Consider the following 20,207-nt stretch of genomic DNA (forward strand, 5'->3'; position numbering starts at 1 on the left):
ATCATTTATAAAAAAAATCTCCCGGGCCAAGATAAAAGTAGCTTTCAGAAACATTAAAAAAAAATACAGTATCTCACCTAAACCCTGGAGGCGCGCACGGACCGCCGCACGCGCGTGCAGGCGGCGGGCGCGCGCGCGGGGGACGCGGCCCGCGCCCGGCGCGCGCGCCCGGCGGGGGACGCGCCCCGGGCTCGCCGCGCGCGGGCGTACCCCACGCCGCTGTCCCCGCTGTGGCCGGAGACTAGACTTTCGCTGTCACTCTGGTTCGACGTGTAACCGATCACGTCAACTTCATCTGGAAAGAAAATGGGAATTTATTAGGACTACCTCTTTTACCATTAAATTGTTTTGGTTCGATTTAAGTATGTATTGCAGTTAAGTAGTTAAAATTGCCGTTAAGTTTAAAGTCCTTTTATTGAACAACAGATAACCGCACAGTAGGTTTAACCTACCAGGTTATAGTGGATAAAAAAAAACGTTCAACACAACATCTGTCTCAAAAACAAATCGTAAAATTGACTGTGTTTTTATTCAGCACGGCGTTAATTACTTTACAATATGGCGTCAACAACCGGTTTAATATAACTTGTATTTGTTGTTTATGAAATTGTCACTAGAATAGTAACAACAGACAATTGGTACCAACACGAACGTACATACTAATTATTCCTAGCAGACAAGCAAAATGGCGGCGGACTGGCGGTGTGTTGGCGCCAATTTCCTGCAATACATGTTATATGGCGGACAATTGAGCCCCGAGTTTTATAGACGAGAAAAAGTTTTACGCGGGAAAATATTGAATAAGTACATTTTATTGAATGGATTTAGAATATTATAACAAAGAATGAGATATAACGGGAAAGGGGGTGTTCCAGAGTGATATTCCTTTCTGTATTATTTATATCCTCATATGCTACCTGCTGACTGTGTTCTTTAGACGTGATTAGAAATAAAAATATTAAAGTAAATTTTGTGTTCACACGATTTTTTTGGTATATATATAATACAAATATCATGTCTTTATCTCATAAAGGCCAAAGTCTTGATATAACAAATAATAGTGACAGGTTGCTAGTCCATCGCCTAATGATGAATCCCATGTTTATATGCATAATTGTCTTTTTACATATAGAAACTAGGTTACGTGTTGAACACTCATTGTTCTAGTCCTAGTGATTGTAGCATAAATATTGCATTGCATTCTGAAATATAAGCAACACAGCGTCACATTCTTTTTTTTTGCGTCTGTGAATCTCGCATCTGGGGATTACATCAGCAAACTCGAACGACTCGTGTCGTTTTCAAATTCCTCTTTTGTTATACCACAGAGACGGATTGATTGCAAGTAATCTGCTTATGAGGATTTGACGTTACAGGAGAGCGTGGCGAATCTCTATGTGATATTTTTTGCGTGATAAACATACAATAAAATAGGCTTTCACTGTAATTCTAGAAACTATTTCGTCATTCTCGGATTTTTTTGGTGTAGTTTTTACATGTTGCGAAGCTTTTTTTTTGTTTTATTTTTTTCCTCCGTTTTACTGAGGAGGCTAAGGGTGCTAGCCCATGCAGCCAAGTCTTTATATATATTTCAGGAAAAGTGGCTCAAGGCCTTTGAAGTAGAAACAATTAAGGCTCAGGAGGCTATTTAAAATATTAAAAAAAGTGTCTTATTTTAATCAGTCATCGTTGTAGATTATTCATCATAGTTAAGAATTTGTATTGATATTCATAATGGTCGAGTAATATCAGTGGATGATTTACTTCACACTTTCTCGGGACTTTTTAGGACAAAATCAAAGGTCACCAAGTCCTTTGTAGTAACACTCTCCAACAATCATGTTTGTCCACAAATATTTATTAATCCACACTTAAAAATCAATAATAGTTGATCAAACATACATTTTGGGAAAACGGATACAGATTAAGTACCTGACATTTAAATTTGGTATCTGGTACTTAAATAACAATAACATTATTGTACAATTTATCCATTTACTATTCCGTTATTTTAATATCAAACGTTTACCACTGTATACAGACACACATTATTCCTACATAATCGAAAAATCAGAATAACTTTTATGACCGTGACAGTTACCCTAATTTTTATTTAATCAACACGCACACATCAAATCTACAAGCAGCCACAAATAAATTCATTCTATCTGTGATCAGCCAGCCAGCCACAGATAAATAATTGAATTCCACATTCAAAATACGGCCTGTTTGCAACGTCACCACCTCACCATATATCGTCCGGAATTTATTCGCGTCATTGAAATTCGTCGACGATTTAACGCGTTTAATTTGGAAAAATACAGTACAGTTGTAGTGCGGCCCGTTGCGAAATATGAAAATATTTCTAAATTTAAAATAAAACTGGTTCCGTGTCGCTAATCTTAAACAAATAAAGAAACGTAATTGTTATTTATTGCAGTGTTACAAAAACGTTGTTTTTATTTAAATTTTGTCAAAAAAACCTGATAGCTCCTTTCCTTTTTCCTACACATTATTATCAAAGATAAAGATAATTTATTTGCCAAAACACGTCATCATACATTATGTTTTACTATTATCGGTGTGCACAAAGTTAATGTCACATTGATATGAATTTATGTCATTACACATACTTGCAATAAAGCTATCTATCACCAGCAAATAATATCATGTGATGATCCACAATATTGTTCATTAGGTTTCCCTATTATATTACATGGAGAACTCAATATTTTAAATGTTTATTAATAAAAATCGATCTATTTAAAGGCGCAAAACTAAGTATGGTGAAGATATTGAATCGTTCTTTTCGAAAGTGCCCGAAACGTGCACGGCACAAAACTCTTACATGGAAAATAAGTAATTTTGGTAAACGCAGGCAAAATTGCCGACAAAATCAATGCTATTAGGTATGTGTGAATCCACCAGCTACAGCCTACATATCCAATATGTCTCCGAATCTACTTTTATTCGGCAGCAACACCTGCCTCTACCGTATAAATCTCTCTCGATAATTCAGTGTTTGTCTCTCCCGGTAATAAATCCGTGGGTTCTGGCGGTGACGGGACACGCCATAGAGGTATGATAAGGCTTTTGTTTCGAGTAGAGCGCGGGTTTGGAAAAGTCCAATGAATACAATTGTTATTATCACTTTTCGTTACGCTGCAGAAAAAATTTAATAAGTAATATTTTTAACATTATAAGTACTTAACTGATTTTTTAACGTTCGCGTTAAGTTGCTCGGTAACCACCGATGATTGTAACAAGATTCGAAATGTCGGAGATAAAATAAAGGTGCGTACGGGCGCGTTAATACATGTTTTATTTATAAATAAGTAGTAAAATGTAATATGCCAAACATATTTGATTTGTGATTCTTATTCTTCTACTACTTCTTATCTATCTATCTATCATTAATCATCAAGAAATCTCGAGTGATTTCGAAGAGATAATTATAATTATTTGTGTTCATTTTGCAATCAATACAAGTATTATGTATATATGTTTAATCAAAACTATATTTCACTTTCTCTAGTTCATATGATTTTTTACTATCTTTCGGATTACAGTACGTGTGTATTGCATTCAAATATAATTACATTTTTCTCAGAGGAAGAAACCTGTACTGCAACTAAGATTTTAACTGTTTTCAGTTAAAAATAATAATATATATTTTACATAGCTGAGGCTATGGCAGATAAAAAGTTTTATACGCCCTGGGTACCTACATAAATAAATAAATCCATGTATTCCAAGCCTAGTGCGCGCTCTATGTCACACACAACACACTAACGCATGGGTGGTAATGCGTCTTAACGGGAAACTTGGTTATTTATATGTTTTGCTGAAATTATTGGTTGCCAGAGGGCGATTATTGTCTGTTTGCGAGAATAGTTTTTATGGTCATTCCACAAGGTTTATTGGGGAATTGGTACATCGAGGGATGAGGGTACAAAGTTCAAGTTTCCGGCGATTAAAGGGTAAATGATAGTTCGTAAACATTACCAAGGAAATAAAAGAAAATAATGAAAAGGTTACTATGCGATTCTTTTTAAAGTCATCGATATGATACTTGAAGTTCTCGATCCTACTTACACTTCTACTTGATTATATTTTTCTAATAAAAAAAAACTCAAACTTCTACCTTTTAGTATTAATATATTTTTTTTGTAAAGAATAATCTCGAACACTATTGCATTATTTTTAGAATGTTGCGGCCTATTATTTTTTGTATTGGTGCCGGGAACCACACGGCACATATTTAAGGTTGATGATGAAAGAAAACCCGAGTTTAAATAGTAACAAAACCGAAAAGGCAACGTGGGAGTGTTAATGTTACCACTTTTATTGCCGCGCACTGTACCTACACTTTTAGTCGTAAAATAAATTGGTACAGTCGCTCCCGTAGGCGTCGTAAACGGCCGTATTATAGATGTATAGGCGATTGACATTTTTAAATGACCACTTTATAGCTAGTACATGTGACATTTTGGATAATAAGCACCCCATTATTGTAGGGCGTATATGAAATGCCGTGTGGATCCCGGCACTAATAAAAAAAGAGAATAGGACCACTCCATCTCTTTCCCCGTGGATGTCGTAAAAGGCGACTAAGGGATAGGCTTATATACTACTACCTATCATGTTGATGATCGCGTCTCTGATATAATGTCGTTTAAAGATCGCAACGTTTCCTAAGGTCGTTCCGTGCTCTGTGGCATGGCACTTTTGCGGCTTCTGTTCGAAATTACACAGAAAGTGGGGGTAGGATATGCTTTTAAACTTGAGATTCTCCATTTGAATATCAATTCTATCATTAAACCAAACAGCTGAACGTAGCCTACCAGTCTTTACAAGACTGTTGGCTCTGTCTACCCCGCAAGGGATATAGACGTGATTATATGTATGTATGTATTTTCCCTTAAGCCGAGTGTAACACCGATAAAGAAAATGTTTATTCCGACATCGATCCCGGCTCGTCCGGGGTCATTAGCAGGATTATGGAACTCCCAGGAATATGCCTATGACAACTAGGATATACTTATCACAAAAAACGGAAAAGTGCGAGTCGGATTTGCGCACGAACGGCACGTGACGTAGGTACCATTATATTTTCAACGAAATCATACCATAACCTTTCCGATTTATTCTGTTAAAATATATTTTTGTTTGGATTTTAAATACTCAAGAAGTATTGCTGTATTGCAAGTAAGTGCCGTGTGGTTCCCGGCACCAATACAAAAAAGAATAGGACCACTCCATCTCTTTCCCATGGAAGTCGTAAAAGACAAAGGGATACACGGGGTATATAAGGGGGATAGGCTTAAAAACTTGGGATTCTTTTTTAGGCGATGGGCTAGCAACCTGTCGATATTTGAATCTCAATTATTTCATTAAGCCAAATAGCTGAACGTGGCCATTCAGTCTTTTCGAAGCTGTTGGCTCTGTCTACCCCGCAAGCGATATAGACGTGACCATATGTATGTATGTAAGAAGTATTCAGGGATCGTGGCAAGTGGAAATATGTAGTCTCTACCTACCCTTCCGGTAAATGAGGTGTCGGGGTGTGAGGAAGGAGGGTTTTCATTGCATGGTATAAAATTTAGAAGAACAAATTTACTTTACTGTTTAAGTATACACATACAAGCGATTATGTCACAAAATATTAGCACAATCAATAATCTGTTTTTTCCAACTTCCATATCATTTACAAACGATGCGCTCCGCAAGTCATGTTTTTTATCCCTGTCACATATTTCGTGGCAGTGGCATCTTTTCTGAATTTCAACCCTATCTATTCATTCATTCATATAGTAACTTCAACCAACCAACCAACAACAGTTCAGCTGCTTAGTTTTGAAAGAATTGAGATTCAAATAGCGACAGGTTGCTAGCCCATCCGCCTAAAATAAGAATCCCAAGTTTATTCCTTAGTCGCCTCTTACGACATCCATGGGAAATAAGATGGTGGTCCCATTCTTTTAAATATTGGTGCCGGGAACCACACGGCAAATCTATTAACCGCTGAAAAACAAAATGTTCATACCGCGAAGGGACGGACATGACAAAACTACAATCCAATCTTGTCATCCGACTAATGAACCCTGAAAAGCGTAGAATCTTCCAGAATTCTGGTAAACCATTAGCCTCCTGTTACCGCCGACAACCGGCGGATTTAATTTGGCCTTCAATTTGCGAGATTGAATTTCTTTACGCGTCAAATGTCTTATGAGATCCGAATTTCACGCAAATAAGCCGTGTTCCCGCCATTTCTCGCCTCTTTGAAGCGTGTTCACGCGTGGCTGAATTAATGAATGAATTTCGCGAGAAACCGTTGTTTATTGTTATGTGTGCGCAGTTGTTTCTGCGTGAAATATTTTTTATTTTATTATTATTTATCTATCTCTCTTCATAATTCATTTTCTGTTTATATATTCGCGATTACAACTTCATTTCCGCTACTGAGTTCTACCTAACGGACAGACAGACAACGCACATACCGCTGGGGGTAGATAATTGATATTTGGCAGGAAAGTTCCATATGTGGTCTAGGGGTTCATAGATCTTTTCCCGAAATACCTACGGAAACGGGGATAAATGGGACATTTTCTTAAACGCGGTTGGAGCCGAGGGCGTCCTATAATTATATAAATTTAAAAGCTGTTAAGCTTACAGTTTCAATAAAGACAACACGTAAAATACATCTAATTTAGCGTACACAACACAGCTTGAGCCAGCCCAAAGCAAGGCTCAAGACTTTTGTCTTTGTACATAAAAAAGTATACCTTGACGATATTGTTTTAATCTGAAAATGTTCTTACCTAACCTGAACGCGTATCTAACCTGTGACTTTGTAAGTTAAAGGTATGCAGTTAACCACTGCGCCAAAGAAACCGGCAATTGATCCAAAAAAGTAATCCACGTGACAAAATGGCACCTGACCTTTCTCGGGAATTTCTATATATATAAGATATACCTGTTTAACAATATACAAAGAGTGAGTGCCACTTTGATCCGTAGAATTCTTTCGCAGTCTCGGCTAGCAATAAATAGCGCGGGTACATATTTCCTTTGAGTTGCCATGTCAAAGCGGAATGCATACTATGCATTGACATCTGTGAGAGAAACTTTGTCGTACCCAATGACATAATATTTCCAATGTACTAGAGAAGGCATCGCAAACCGTAACTTCGCTGTGACGCTGTTATTTTAATTTGGTGATTTTCACATTAATCGCTTCTATTTTTTTTTTATTTCATAAGAATGTGAATTCTATAGTGTTTGTTGATATTTCTGACAAAAACTACTTAAGTTATAGAATTTGTATATAAGAAGATAACATGTAAGCCCCAATTTAAATGCAAGAAATGCTGCGTGCGAGCGCTAGTTACGAGTAGTTATTTTCGTTAGTTATCGATTGGGCAATAACTTTTTTCATGTTTTTACATAAGTGAATCACGCCCCTTTCCTGGAGTGGAATATATACCCGTATTGTCACTTATGCAGTTGCCTGAATGGCAGGTTGCCCCACGATGTTTCTCCCCACCGTAACAGCATCGGTTAGTATTCAAACTAATGTACATAACTTTGAAAATAATCATTGCTATATGGCCAAGGTGGGATTTGAACCTGTGCCTTTCTGCGCATCACGCATTTTAACTTGGCACTTTATTGATTCGAATACCGACACTCTTCAACAGCGGTGTCAATTCTATCCTCTATTTATATCAGTCCATTGGTCATAGTGAGATCTAGGAATTCCTCGCCAGCAAAACGAGGCAAAGGCACAAATTATGGACGGTCGGTTTCAACGGATGCCTAGGAAAGATAGGAAATTAATTCAAAGAACTGAGTTATCGCTGATTCAAACTTCTGAAAGGGTTCAGTTAGTAGATAGACAAATTCAGTTTCCAGATAATAGACCATCGAGATTAGTAATAATAGTTCATTGTAACATGCAAGTCCGGAATTCTGGGAAGAAGGAAACCTCCTATCTATACAAATAATAATTGAAAACAATGAGTGACTGCAATCTTTGATTGTAACTTATAAATAAAAATAAAATGAACCTACCTACTTATAAACAGTCGTGTAAACATACATATAATCTCGTCTTTTCACTTGCGGGGTAGACAGAGCCAACAGTCTTGAAAAGACTGTTACATTCAGCTGTTTGACTAAATGAGAGAATTGAGATTCAATTAGTGACAGTTTCTTTAAAGCTTTTGTTGCTAGCCCATCGCTTAAAAGAATAATCCCTAGTTTATAAGCATATCCTTACGTTGCCTTTTGCGACATCCGTGGGAAAGAGATAGAATGATCCCATTCTTTTTTATATTGATGCCCGGAACCACACGGCACCCATAGTCACCATTGTCATGCACCTTTATGCTTATATTGCCTTCGTAAATTTTCAATCAACCGTATTGATAGACTGCTCCATACCATCGTATCTGCGAATTCACTTTGAGTTCCCTTCGTCTTCCACTCACGTCTCGTCGATTTCTCGAGACGACATCGTCTGAACGAATGTATAGATTGGTTTGGTGATATGTCGCCTCCCTTTCAATCATGATATCGAAAATACCGTCCATATACCGACTCCGTTCTATAACATTTCTCTAATATCATTACAAATCGAATGCGAGAATGTTCCACATTCGTATTCCAATTTCAAATAAACAAAAAACAAAAAACATTCTCATTTTAAATCTACATCAAAGTGAAAAATATTACGAGAGAACAGACTTTGAAAATAGAATCCGTTGATTTATTCCTCTCGAGGCCATAAAAAACAACAATATTGTTTATTCAAACTATTCGAAATATGAAATATTCTGTGCGCGGAAAGTTTTTTTTTTCTTTTTATCTGTGGCATTAGCGTCCTCGCTTCGGTATTATTTAGGTGGCTTTGGCACCGGGATATGTGAGTGTAATTTTTTGAGGTCGGAACCGGACGTTGGGCCACCCGCGGGCTCGACTTGAAATAATTCGTGGAGCTCTCGTATATCGTTTTGCGGAAACTCCGCTCCTCGCCATGCCGTCTCCCATTTTGGTTTATTTGCCGCTCACAGGAATAAGACTTCTAAACCAGTCTCTAGAACGTTCCATACGGCTGCACGTTGCGGCTATAAATTATGAGGCATATTTGGGTTTTAAATTATGTTGCATCTTGGATAGAAACTGCATTTAAAATATTTAGACTTCTATTCACGATTCTCAACGAAAAATAACAGGATACCTACTAAATCAAATTTTGTAATTTAGTTTTATTTTATTTTAAACAATATAGGAGTTGGTAATATAGGTAAATAGCAAGTCATGAAAGGAAAAAGTAAATGAAAAGGTTTATAAAAATATTTTCTGGATTTAATACAAGATCCCAATGGTTTGTCCCTTTAAAAGTTGACGAGCATTAAGTATGTGTCATACTTAAAATAAAACTAATCAAACAACTAAAGATCTTAATAAATCAATAAAATAGTAACCTACCTACAAACAAAATTTCTACTCCGAAATTCTATTAATAGAATATTACACCGGGCAACACCCACTCATATAATGTTACTGGCAACATTCGGCTTATATTTTCACGTAATGATACCTTCATGATTTCAAATATAGAGTATGTAGCTCCCTTGGCGCTCCATCGTGGGTCTCATTAAGAACAAAATCGAGTATTTATTCAATCACATCGACCCCGTGTTTTTCTTGCTTCCCTCCGCCATCATCCCCCCCTCTCCCCTCCATATAGGCACAATACAGTAGGTATTCAAGCTTGGTCACAGATAAGGAAAGTATAGAAGAATTTTCAAGAGTAATCTGTCACTTCCTATTGTCCTTTTTGTCGTTGTCCCGGTTAAATTCTCTATCCGGTTAGTGCCGTGTGGTTCCCGGCATCACACTCTAAAAACTAATAGGACCACTCCATCTCTTTCACGTGAACGCGTAAAAGTCGACTAAGGAATAGGCTTATAAACTTGCGATCCTTTTCCTGCCACTATTTGAATCTCAATTCTATCATTAAGCCAAACAGCTGAACGTGTCAATTCAGTCTTTAATAGACTGTTGTCTATGTCTACCCAGCAAGGAAAATAGACATGATTACATATATGTTTTACGTACATTTTGAACTCTGAAGAGTGCACCACTAAATTCGTCGCTTTTTCTAAATGGTGCAAGCGAAGCTGCGGCTTAAAGATTATTACATATAATCACATCTATATCCTTTGCGGGGTAGACAGAGCCAACAGTCTTGATAAGACTGATAGGCCGCGTTCAACTTTTAGTAGTGATACGCGTATTTATAAAAAAAAAATAAAGTGATTCTCAAGAACCACACGGCACACTTCTGTACCGTCGTTATTCTGACACAAAACAGTAGGTGCCGGCCCTGGTGTAATTAATAAGCGGCGGAGAGCGATAAGCCGCCGCTAGCACTCGTAAATCACATCGCTAATGATACAGCGCAGATCTCACTTCGCTGGAATGGACTTTCGTATGCGAGGTATATTATTGTTAGTAACTTATCTTATATATACATACATATTATCATGTTTATTACCCTTGCGGGGTAGACAGAGCCTTGAAAAGACTGATGTGCCACGTTCAGCTGTTCGGCTTAACGATAGATTTGAGATTTAAATAGTGACAGGTTGCTAGCCCATAGCCTAAAATAAGAATCCCAATTTTATTAGCCTATCCTTTAGATGAAATTATTAGTTGGTATTATATATATATATATATATATATGTATACATATATATATGCATATAACAACAACAGTGTCGTGTGGTTCCCGGCACCAATACAAAAAAGAATAGGACCACTCCATCTCTTACCCATGGATGTCGTAAAAGGCGACTAAGGGATAGGCTTACAAACTTGGGATTCTTTTTAAGGCGATAGGCTAAGCAACCTGTCAATATTTCAATCTCAATTCTATTATTAAGCCAAATAGCTGAACGTGGCCATTCAGTCTTTTCAAGACTTCTGGCTCCGTCTACCCCGCAAGGGATATAAACATGATTATATATGTAACAACAACATTATTTATTTTAATCAAGATATAATAAGAAGGCCGGATTCGGGCTTCGTCCAATTGGCAAGAGACATGACATGTCATCATCCACCTGGCTTTGCCCCGAATTGCATCCTCCCCAAGAAGGAGGTGCTGGGTGTAATTGAAGAAGAAAGATAAGCTGTTTTATCGCTAATGATGATACCACATAGATCTCTCTACGCTGGAAAGGACTCTGGAAATAATTCGTAAAAGTTTACGTTCGAGCATTTGACGGCCTCTGTGGCGCAGCGGTAGTACGCTTGTCTGTGACATCGGAGGTCTCGAGTTCGAATCCCGGCCAGGGCATGATGAGAAAAGAACTTTTTCTGATTGGCCTGGGTCTTGGATGTTTATCTATATAAGTATTTATTATAAATTATAGTATCGTTGAGTTAATATCTCGTAACACAAGTCTCGAACTTTCTTCGAGGCTAACTCAATATGTGTAATTTGTCCCGTATATATTTATATTTATTTATTAAAAGAAAGATAAGCTTTTTTTCGCTAATAATGATAACACATAGATCTCTCTACGCTGGATAGGACTGTGTGAAAAATTCGTAAAAATTCAATTTTTTTTGTCTTATCAATCGACTTCAAAGCAGGCGACAGCCCGCCCGGCCTACTAAATTTTTAAACCTACGTGTAACGTGTTATAAAATCCCGAGAATTGTCTTTTGAAATGCCTTCTAATCAATAACGGCAAAAAGAAAACAAAAAAAAAAAAATGCATGCGGCCAGTTCTTTCCTATTACATATTCATACTACATTGTACCGTCAGCATGTACGATGAAACCGCGACTTCTTATGTCATCACGCGTCACTTTTAAAATGCCTTCTAATAAATACCAACCGATACCGGTGCCGTGTGGTTCCCGGCACCATTACAAAAAAGAATAGGACCACTCCATCTCCTTCCCACGGAAGTCGTAAAAGGCGACTAAGGGATAGGCTTATAAACTTGGAATTCCTCTTTTAGGCGATGGGCCTGCAACCTGTCACCATTTGAATCTCAATTCTATCACTAAGCCAAACAGCTGAGCGTGGCCTATCAGTCTTTTCAAGACTGGTGGCTCTGTTTACCCCGCTAGGGACATAGACGTGATCATATGTATGTATGCATCAACCGATACAACAGTAAAAAAATATATAATATATATATAAGAGAGTTATGAATATGGATGAAGCGAAGGAAATATGTATGCAGAGATCGTGGCAAGTGGAAAGAGGTAGTCTCTACCTACCCCTCCGGGAAAGAGGCGTGTTTTATGTATGTATGTATGTATATATATATATATATATATATATATATATATGTATATAAATATAAAATATATGCGGTCAATACCGCCCTATAACATATTCGTAGTACACTGTACCGTCAGCATATACGTTGAAATCGCGTCTCCGTCGTGTGTCACCGCGCATCACTTCACACATGCGATTACGGTAACACGATTCTCGGCACCTGCAGGGCTGCCAACCGCACGATAACATTCCAATATTACTGGCCAGTTTGATTTTTTTATACTTACTCAAATATCGAATGAAAATAATCGGCACGATTTAATTTTAAACAACTGACTATCTTTATATTTCTCCTGTTTAATTGTCGTGATACAAACAAATTAAAACTATATTGTTTTTTTTTTTAATAGTGCCTCTGGTTTTTTTTATTTAAACATTCCTATATAGCTTATAAACTTATATTGCTTATAAACTTGGGATTCTTCTTTTAGACGACGGGCTAGCAACCTGTCACTTTATATGAATCTCAATTCCATCAGTAAACCAAACAGCTAAACGTAGTCTATCAGTATATTCAAGACTGTTTGCTCTGTCTACCCTCCAAGGTATATAGACGTGATTATATGTATGTGTGTGAATTAAGTGATGTGACGTTAATAAATGATACTTTGTATTCAATTTTGAAAATTTATCTATTCTATTTCTACTATTTTAAACAGTGATCAAATTAATATTCATCATTCCATATTATTCAGCGCATATTTTTATTATCATTCAAATACTACCTACAAATTCACGGCGAAACTGCACGTTATAGTGTTCATTATGTTCCTCGCGGTTGGCAGCCCTGTCCCCCCCCCTCCCTCTCCCCCCTCTCCCCCCATCGCCCGCGGCCGATGCTGCCGTGCGGGTGCGCTAACTCCATTTGACAGTAATGCTATTATTATAACGTCATATCGGCAGATACCGCGGCCGTGTATAGCTTTATTGGAAAATCATTTAAAATGCGTCCGGGACAGCGGGGAATATATTGGGAAATATATGGGATAAATAATATTCGCCTAAAGGAATAATCCCGAGTTTATAAGCCTACCCCTTAGTCGTCTTTTACGACATCCATGGGAAAGCGATGGAGAGAGGACGGTATTATAAATACATATAATTCCACCAGTCCTGAAAGTACTGAAAGGCTACGTTCAGTTGAGTAATAATAAATCTAAAATTGATATTCAAATAGTGACAGGTTGTTAGCCTGTCGCCTAACAGAAGAATCTCAAGTTTATTAGTCCTTCCCTTGCCTGGCTTTCACAATTTGCAAGGGAAGAGACTCAGCTGAAATACACTATATATTTATTGCCTCACTTCACTAAATGCACTAATGAATGTGCGGCTATTCCCTTAGTCGCTTTAGAGAGAAATAGACTAGGACTTATTCTAAAGTATCATAAACCACACGAACGTCACAAACGATAAGGTATTTGTATTATATGTAGGTCTTTTGTTGGTCTGTATGGTAGAATAAAGTGCAAGAACCAAGTAAGTGCATCGGGAACATTATTCTCAGTGAACCAAAGTGTTATTTGTTGAGAGAATGCCCGCCTTAGAACACCCTACGTTACCTTAATGAAGACGAAACACGCTGTCTCTTGTTGATAAATATTTTTATTTAGAAAACTGTATTTGAAAAGATCAAGTAAAAAGTACTGTTAATATGTGATTTTATTATACACTAGCTATGTAGTCATTTTGGGCATCATTGAAGCCCTCAAGGATGAATAATTTTTGCCGTTTTTTTACATTTTTTATTATTTCTTCGCTCCTAAAAGTTGCAGCGTGATGTTATATAGCCTTAAGCCTTCCTCGATAAATGGTGAATACAACACAAAAATAATTTTTCAATTCGAACCACTAGTTCCTGAGATTAGCGCGTTCAAAGAAACAAACAAACAAACTCTTCAAGTTTATAATATTAGTATAGATATATACGTAACGTTAATTTAGTATATCTCAATTATATTATTGCGCATAACAGCAGCTAAACATGGCCTTTCAGTCTTTTCAAGACAGTTGGTTCTGCCTACCCCGCAAGGGATATAGACGTGACTGAGAATGTATGTTAATTTTAATTCGATGCCATTAGTTACAAATTATTATATATAATTTCTTAATATTTTTTGTCTTTATTTCTAACTAGGGTGTGCAGGATTGGGTGACTTTTCAATTCATATCAATGTTAAACATAATTTGTCTTATCCGTCACACGGTCGTAGAGCATAATTCAAACGATTCGTAGAGCTCGACCTCGTAGCTGCTACGAAAGCTACGTCGTAGCATTTCGTAGACCATCTACGCATTCATAGACCTATAAACTCACAATATTGTATAGAAAATCTTTTATAAATCCATAGACGCTAAAATATTAATTTAAACTTTACTACACATAAACAAGGACATTATTTATAAGACCACTCCATCTCTTTCCCTTGGATATCGTAAAAGGCGACTAAGGGATAGGCTTACAAACTTGGAATTCTTTTTTAGGCGATGGGCTAGCAACCTGTCACTATTTGAATCTAAATTCTATCATTAAGCCAAATAGCTGAAAGTGGCCATTCAGTCTTTTCAAGACTGTTAGCTCTGTCCACCCCGCAAGGGATATAGACGCGACCATATGTATGTATGCAATAAAGTTTTAAATAAATAAATATATCCACACCACCAAGGTCACAAGCCCAAAGGCGTGTCTCCGCAACTTTTCCCCCCTATTTTGTTACCTTTTATTTATGCATTAACTTTTGCCATTTAACTGTCAAAGGCACACACTTACATATATAAGGTCCGGACATAAATCTGAATCCATTGCGGGCTCACATTCCCGACTCTCCTTTATTCCAGCCGGATTGATATGTAAACGAGCTGTTTTATAGGCCTCCCAATAGTGTAAGGAGCGATTAGACGTCTCATTAGTTGTTATGTCCGTCGTTATTCTTAATTTGCTGACGGTTGGGTGTATGCGACGAAAAAGTTGCACGAAAAAATGGAATGTGGAGATTTATATTTGTTGATAAATAAAATCAATATTCACATAATCCTTGTTAAATTAAATCGTGGCGTAGAAATGTTGGCAAAAAATTAATATGTAACTTTTGGGATAAGGCGATACAAACATACGTCACGTTACGTCTATATCCCTTGCGGGGTAGACAGAGCCAACAGTCTATTATCTATATATCGATCAGGCGATGGGCTAGCAAATTCTCTTATAATTTGAATATTAATTCTATTAGTAAGCCATACAGCTGAACGTAGCCTTTTGGTCTTTTATAGACTAGTGGCTCTGTTTGCCCCGTTAGGGATAAAGACGTGGTATTTATATGTTAAAGTTGATAGTATGTGTGTATAAATCTATGATTGTTGTCAACCTAACACATCGTTTTAACATATCTACTATATATTCTAGTTTTTATATAAAAAAAAAAACTATACACTATATAGTCTAGCATATACACTATACATAAAAAAAAATTACACCTCTTTCCCGGTGGGGTAGGCAGTGACTACACTTGTTACGATCCCTGCATACTTCAATCGCTCAATCCACAATCGTATCCGTTAATTGGTCTAGTTTTCAGCGTTAGATATTAATTTGCTGATGGTATATAGTAACCGTTGCGTGTAACGGAACGCACCATTTATTTACATATCCATTGATTGTTTTGTGCGAAAAGCGGGGCTTGCAAAGCGGTCGTGTATTTCAGTGAATTCGTTACAACTTTTTTATTTTGTACCGTTTCATTTATTATATTTCGGGAGCGTACGCATTCAAATGTTGTATTGATTGAATTGTATTTGTTTGCGTGTTTGTTTATCTTTTTTTTTTACTCTCGACTAAAAATGGTGGAGGATAAATAACAATAGTACAAACGTGTTGTTTCAATACTAATATTATACAAGAGAAAAAAATATCTACAACTTTTTCATGGATGTCGTAAAAGGCGACTCAGCTTTCAGTTTTTTTCAAGTCTGTCGGCTCTGTTTACACCGCATCTTTTTCTTATTTGAAGGTGCAATAAACTATCTCTTCTTTTCACAAAGAAGAGATAGTTTATTGCACCTTTTTATTTGATAACTCTAGATTGTTTTTTTTTTAAGACTAAGGAATATATATTTTATAAGATACTTTTAAGCGTTTTTTTAAATATGTATAAAACAATAATTTAAAGCCTTCTTTTATTGAAAATACATATCGTTAGAGTTCACGAGAAAAACAAATAACCAATAAATTTCATGAGCCAGCTCAAACGTCGTCAACTTTAAATTTTCATCTAAATTGCTTTATGCAATCATGATAAATAATTTTACACCAAATTTTAAACTAATAACACGTGTCTGGGGCCAGTCATTTATATAATTGTGTTTGCGTTGCGTAAATTGGAACGTATTTAACGACGCCTAACTTAATTGGACAATATTGATTTACATTAAAACTCGTACGGTTCATAATAATAATTTACAATTAACCGCTCATCATACATTAATTATATTCACTCATTATACAAATACATTAATTTTTTTATTGGTGCCGTGTGGTACCCGGCACGGTAAAAAACGAATAGGACCACTCCATCTCGTTCCCATGGATGTCGTAAAAGGCGACTAAGGGATAGGCTTATAAACTTGGGATTCCTCTTTTAGGCGATGGGCTAGCAACCTGTCACTGTTTGAATCTCAATTCCATCATAAAGCCAAACAGCTGAACGTGGCCATGTATTATACATTAACATTTTTATCTTGGTAGGTAGGTTTTTATTTTCACACACACACCAGGAATCGTGGTCAAACCTCGTACCCAGGGTTCCTATCCAGTAAGGTAAGAAAGTCAGGAGAAAGAAGAAGATTTTGGTAAGTAGGTTTTTTACGTCTATATCCTTCACGGGGTAGATACAAACATAAGTCTCAAGACTGAAAGGAAGCTGGGAGGAGAAGTGGCTGACACATTTTGTTTTATCTTCTCTACCAGACCGATATAAAAGCATCATCAATATTTTCTAGAACACTCGTCATATTCCTTTATATATTTCTGTTAATTAATAATTAATCTGACGGCTTGTAGTAGCTCATTGATAAATCAGGTCACTAGGTTATTAGGAATCATACAAAGTGTTTAATTAAAAATGTATCAAAGAAATTTAAGCTTAGTTGGAATACGAGTAATATTGAATAACAAAATCTAATTATCTATTGAATGGAGTGAAGCCACGAGGTGAGGTCGTAGAAAATTAATAAAAACCCAATTTTAAACGTTTTCGTTTTTTTGTCGATATCAGCTAATTAGTATTCAGTACTGTCATTGTCAGCATTTTGTCTGAAGGAAATCTATTCTAGGGATTGGACATTGTTCACCAATAATCCCTTTTACTATTATGTATAATAAAGTATACACAAATACACAAATATCACGACAAATACCACTCAATTTTGTGTAAAGGATGTTTCAAAAACGGCTCAACAAAATAAAATATGTACAAACACTCACCACTTTCAGATACAGATGACGGCGACCGTTCCGCCGTCGACACGCCCGACGACGACTCGAGCGACGACAGCGAGTCGGCGCGCGTCGCGTGCGCGTGCGTCACAGAACTCTCCGACACGCTGCGCACTGTCACGCCGCAATGTGACGCGCGCAACTGTTCTAACCGCCGTCTGAGGTAGCGTTGTTCGCGTGCTAATTGCTCTCTGTGACTGGAGTGTCGTTTTTCTCTTTCTTCCAAGCTCTGTAACAAGGTGAATAGTCGGTTAAGAGGAATTTGTGTTTTGTTGGTCTTTTTAGCCATGCTCATCCTGATGTCTGATGTATTTTACATAAAATTTTACGTATTTTGGGCAGGTAATATCCAATTGTTGGTGGCAACCCTATAACGCTACGGAGGCATTATTTTATGTGTCTTAACTAACAATTTACAATACAGAAGGTCAAGTGCAATAGGTGAAAGAATAGTGTCAGGGCCTTTATTAAAAAATAACACAATATCGTTACCATCAATTATTTTTCACGATCACGACACGTCATTTGTAATGCAACACTATATTTATTTCGCACTTCTGCAATTACTATATTTTATGCCGTAAAGCGAGAAACTTGTAAATAGGTGCAATCAGTAAAACCAACAGTGGGAAATTTATAAGGGGCATTGGACTTTTAAAAATGGCTGCAACTCGCAGGCAGGATGAGCTTCACTTTGTACTCGTACAATTGAAATTCAACTACATTCACATTGAAATAGTTTAAACTCCTTAGCGAACAAAAGGGTGTTAAAGTCGGAGATTTATTCTTATTAAAAATAAGCCATAATAATAGCCTATCAGTCCGCTCAGGACTGTTGGCTCTGTCTACCCCGCAAGGGATATAGACGTGATTATATGTATGTATGTATGTATGTAAAAATAAGTAATTTCTTTATAGTAAATAAATTATTTATTTTAAAAATATTGTGGGTAAGGAAATAATAACTCATTCGTTCATAATAATAATTCATTCATATTATCACTTTAATCCCTTTCGGGGTAAACAGAGCTAGCAGTCTTAAAAGACTGTCAGGTCACGTTCAGCCATTAGGCTTAACGATAGAATTGAGATTCAAATAGTGACAGGTTGCTAGCCCATCGCCTAAAAAAAGAATCCCAAGTATATAAGTCTAAAATAATAAGTTAAATAATAAGTCAAAACCAAATAATTCCGTTTTGAACATTTTTTTTACAATTAAAGCTCTCTTATTTTTTGTCCTGTATTTACTGGTCCAGTCTCTGTTCTTGTCTCTGTCAGTCAGTGTCTGTTGTCTATTTCTGGAGAGGACTCAACAGGTTTCAAAGTAGTTATGGGTATTAGGCTAGCTAGCCGTGTCCTATTTTAAAATGGCACCTCTTTACTTTTATCTCAGATGCTCTAGTAAGCTATTAACTATGCTTACATACATACATATAATCACGTCTATATCCCCTGCGGAGTAGAAAGAGCCAACAGTCTTGTAAAGACTGATAGGCCACGTTCAGCTATTTGGCTTTAAGATAGAATTGAGATTCAAATAGTGACAGGTTGCTAGATCATCGCCCAAAAAAGAATCCCAAGTTTGTAAGCCTATCCCTTATTAACTATGCTTGATAGAAACTGAAGAACCCGACAGTTATTTTAATACAAAGGGGAAGAATAATACAGACATCGGAATAGTTTGTAAGTTTAATAATTCAAATTGAATCTATAGCAGTTTCCTTACACCCGGCGTTCTGATAACAAAATGGCTTTTAACGTTACCCGAATTCAGTAAGTCAACAGTGGGAAATAGTGATGTTACGAATATTCGCATTCGTAAACTATTGCGAATGTTCAACGAACATAATTTTACTATTTGATCATCACAACAAAGCTGTAACTAAGTAAGTATTTCCATAAAAAGAAAATACGTTCAACAAAAATAACTATTGGTCGAAACTGTTTCAGAATATAAAGTCGTATACTGATTATGATTCCTATATAACTTTAACAGGTAATAGGTTCAAATCCTACCTCGGCTATGTAGGTACCAATAACTCTTTTCAATATATCTCAGAAACGGTAACTTTTGGGAAAAAAAAATATTTAAAAAAAAAAATTTTATGATCTACAATAAAATATATTTTGCGATAAAATTTACTGTTTTTGTGTTTCTTTTTTTTACCTTTGACCCCGTCAAAGTAAATTTTTTTGGGGAATTTCGGAATGTTTTTTTAATTATGTTTTGAACAATTTAACTCATTTAGCTGGATGGGAATTTATTTGTCTTCACTCTTATATTTTGGTGTTATTTGACCGGACTATATCCTACTACTATTATAAAGGCGAAAGTTTGTATTGATGTAT

General features: G+C 36.5%; 1 protein-coding gene across 3 annotated transcripts in view; it reads right to left on the minus strand.

The window, feature by feature from the left end:
* Positions 1 to 20,207, minus strand: part of LOC132902013 (max dimerization protein 1-like) — a 319,202-nt gene that overhangs the window by 6,028 nt on the left and 292,967 nt on the right. For all 3 annotated transcript variants that reach the window (XR_009656978.1, XM_060945574.1, XM_060945573.1), the window contains exons 5-6: positions 17,847 to 18,087; positions 78 to 295 (exon numbers count right to left, since the gene is read on the minus strand). Coding sequence is in view for 2 of the 3 variants with exons in the window: in XM_060945574.1 (XP_060801557.1) it covers positions 78 to 295; positions 17,847 to 18,087 (459 nt within the window). In the remaining variant the exon portion in view is untranslated. The remainder of the gene's footprint in view (positions 1 to 77; positions 296 to 17,846; positions 18,088 to 20,207) is intronic.

The sequence above is a fragment of the Amyelois transitella genome, chromosome 8 (genome assembly GCF_032362555.1).
Source record: "Amyelois transitella isolate CPQ chromosome 8, ilAmyTran1.1, whole genome shotgun sequence".
NCBI classification, from domain to species: Eukaryota; Metazoa; Arthropoda; class Insecta; order Lepidoptera; family Pyralidae; genus Amyelois; species Amyelois transitella.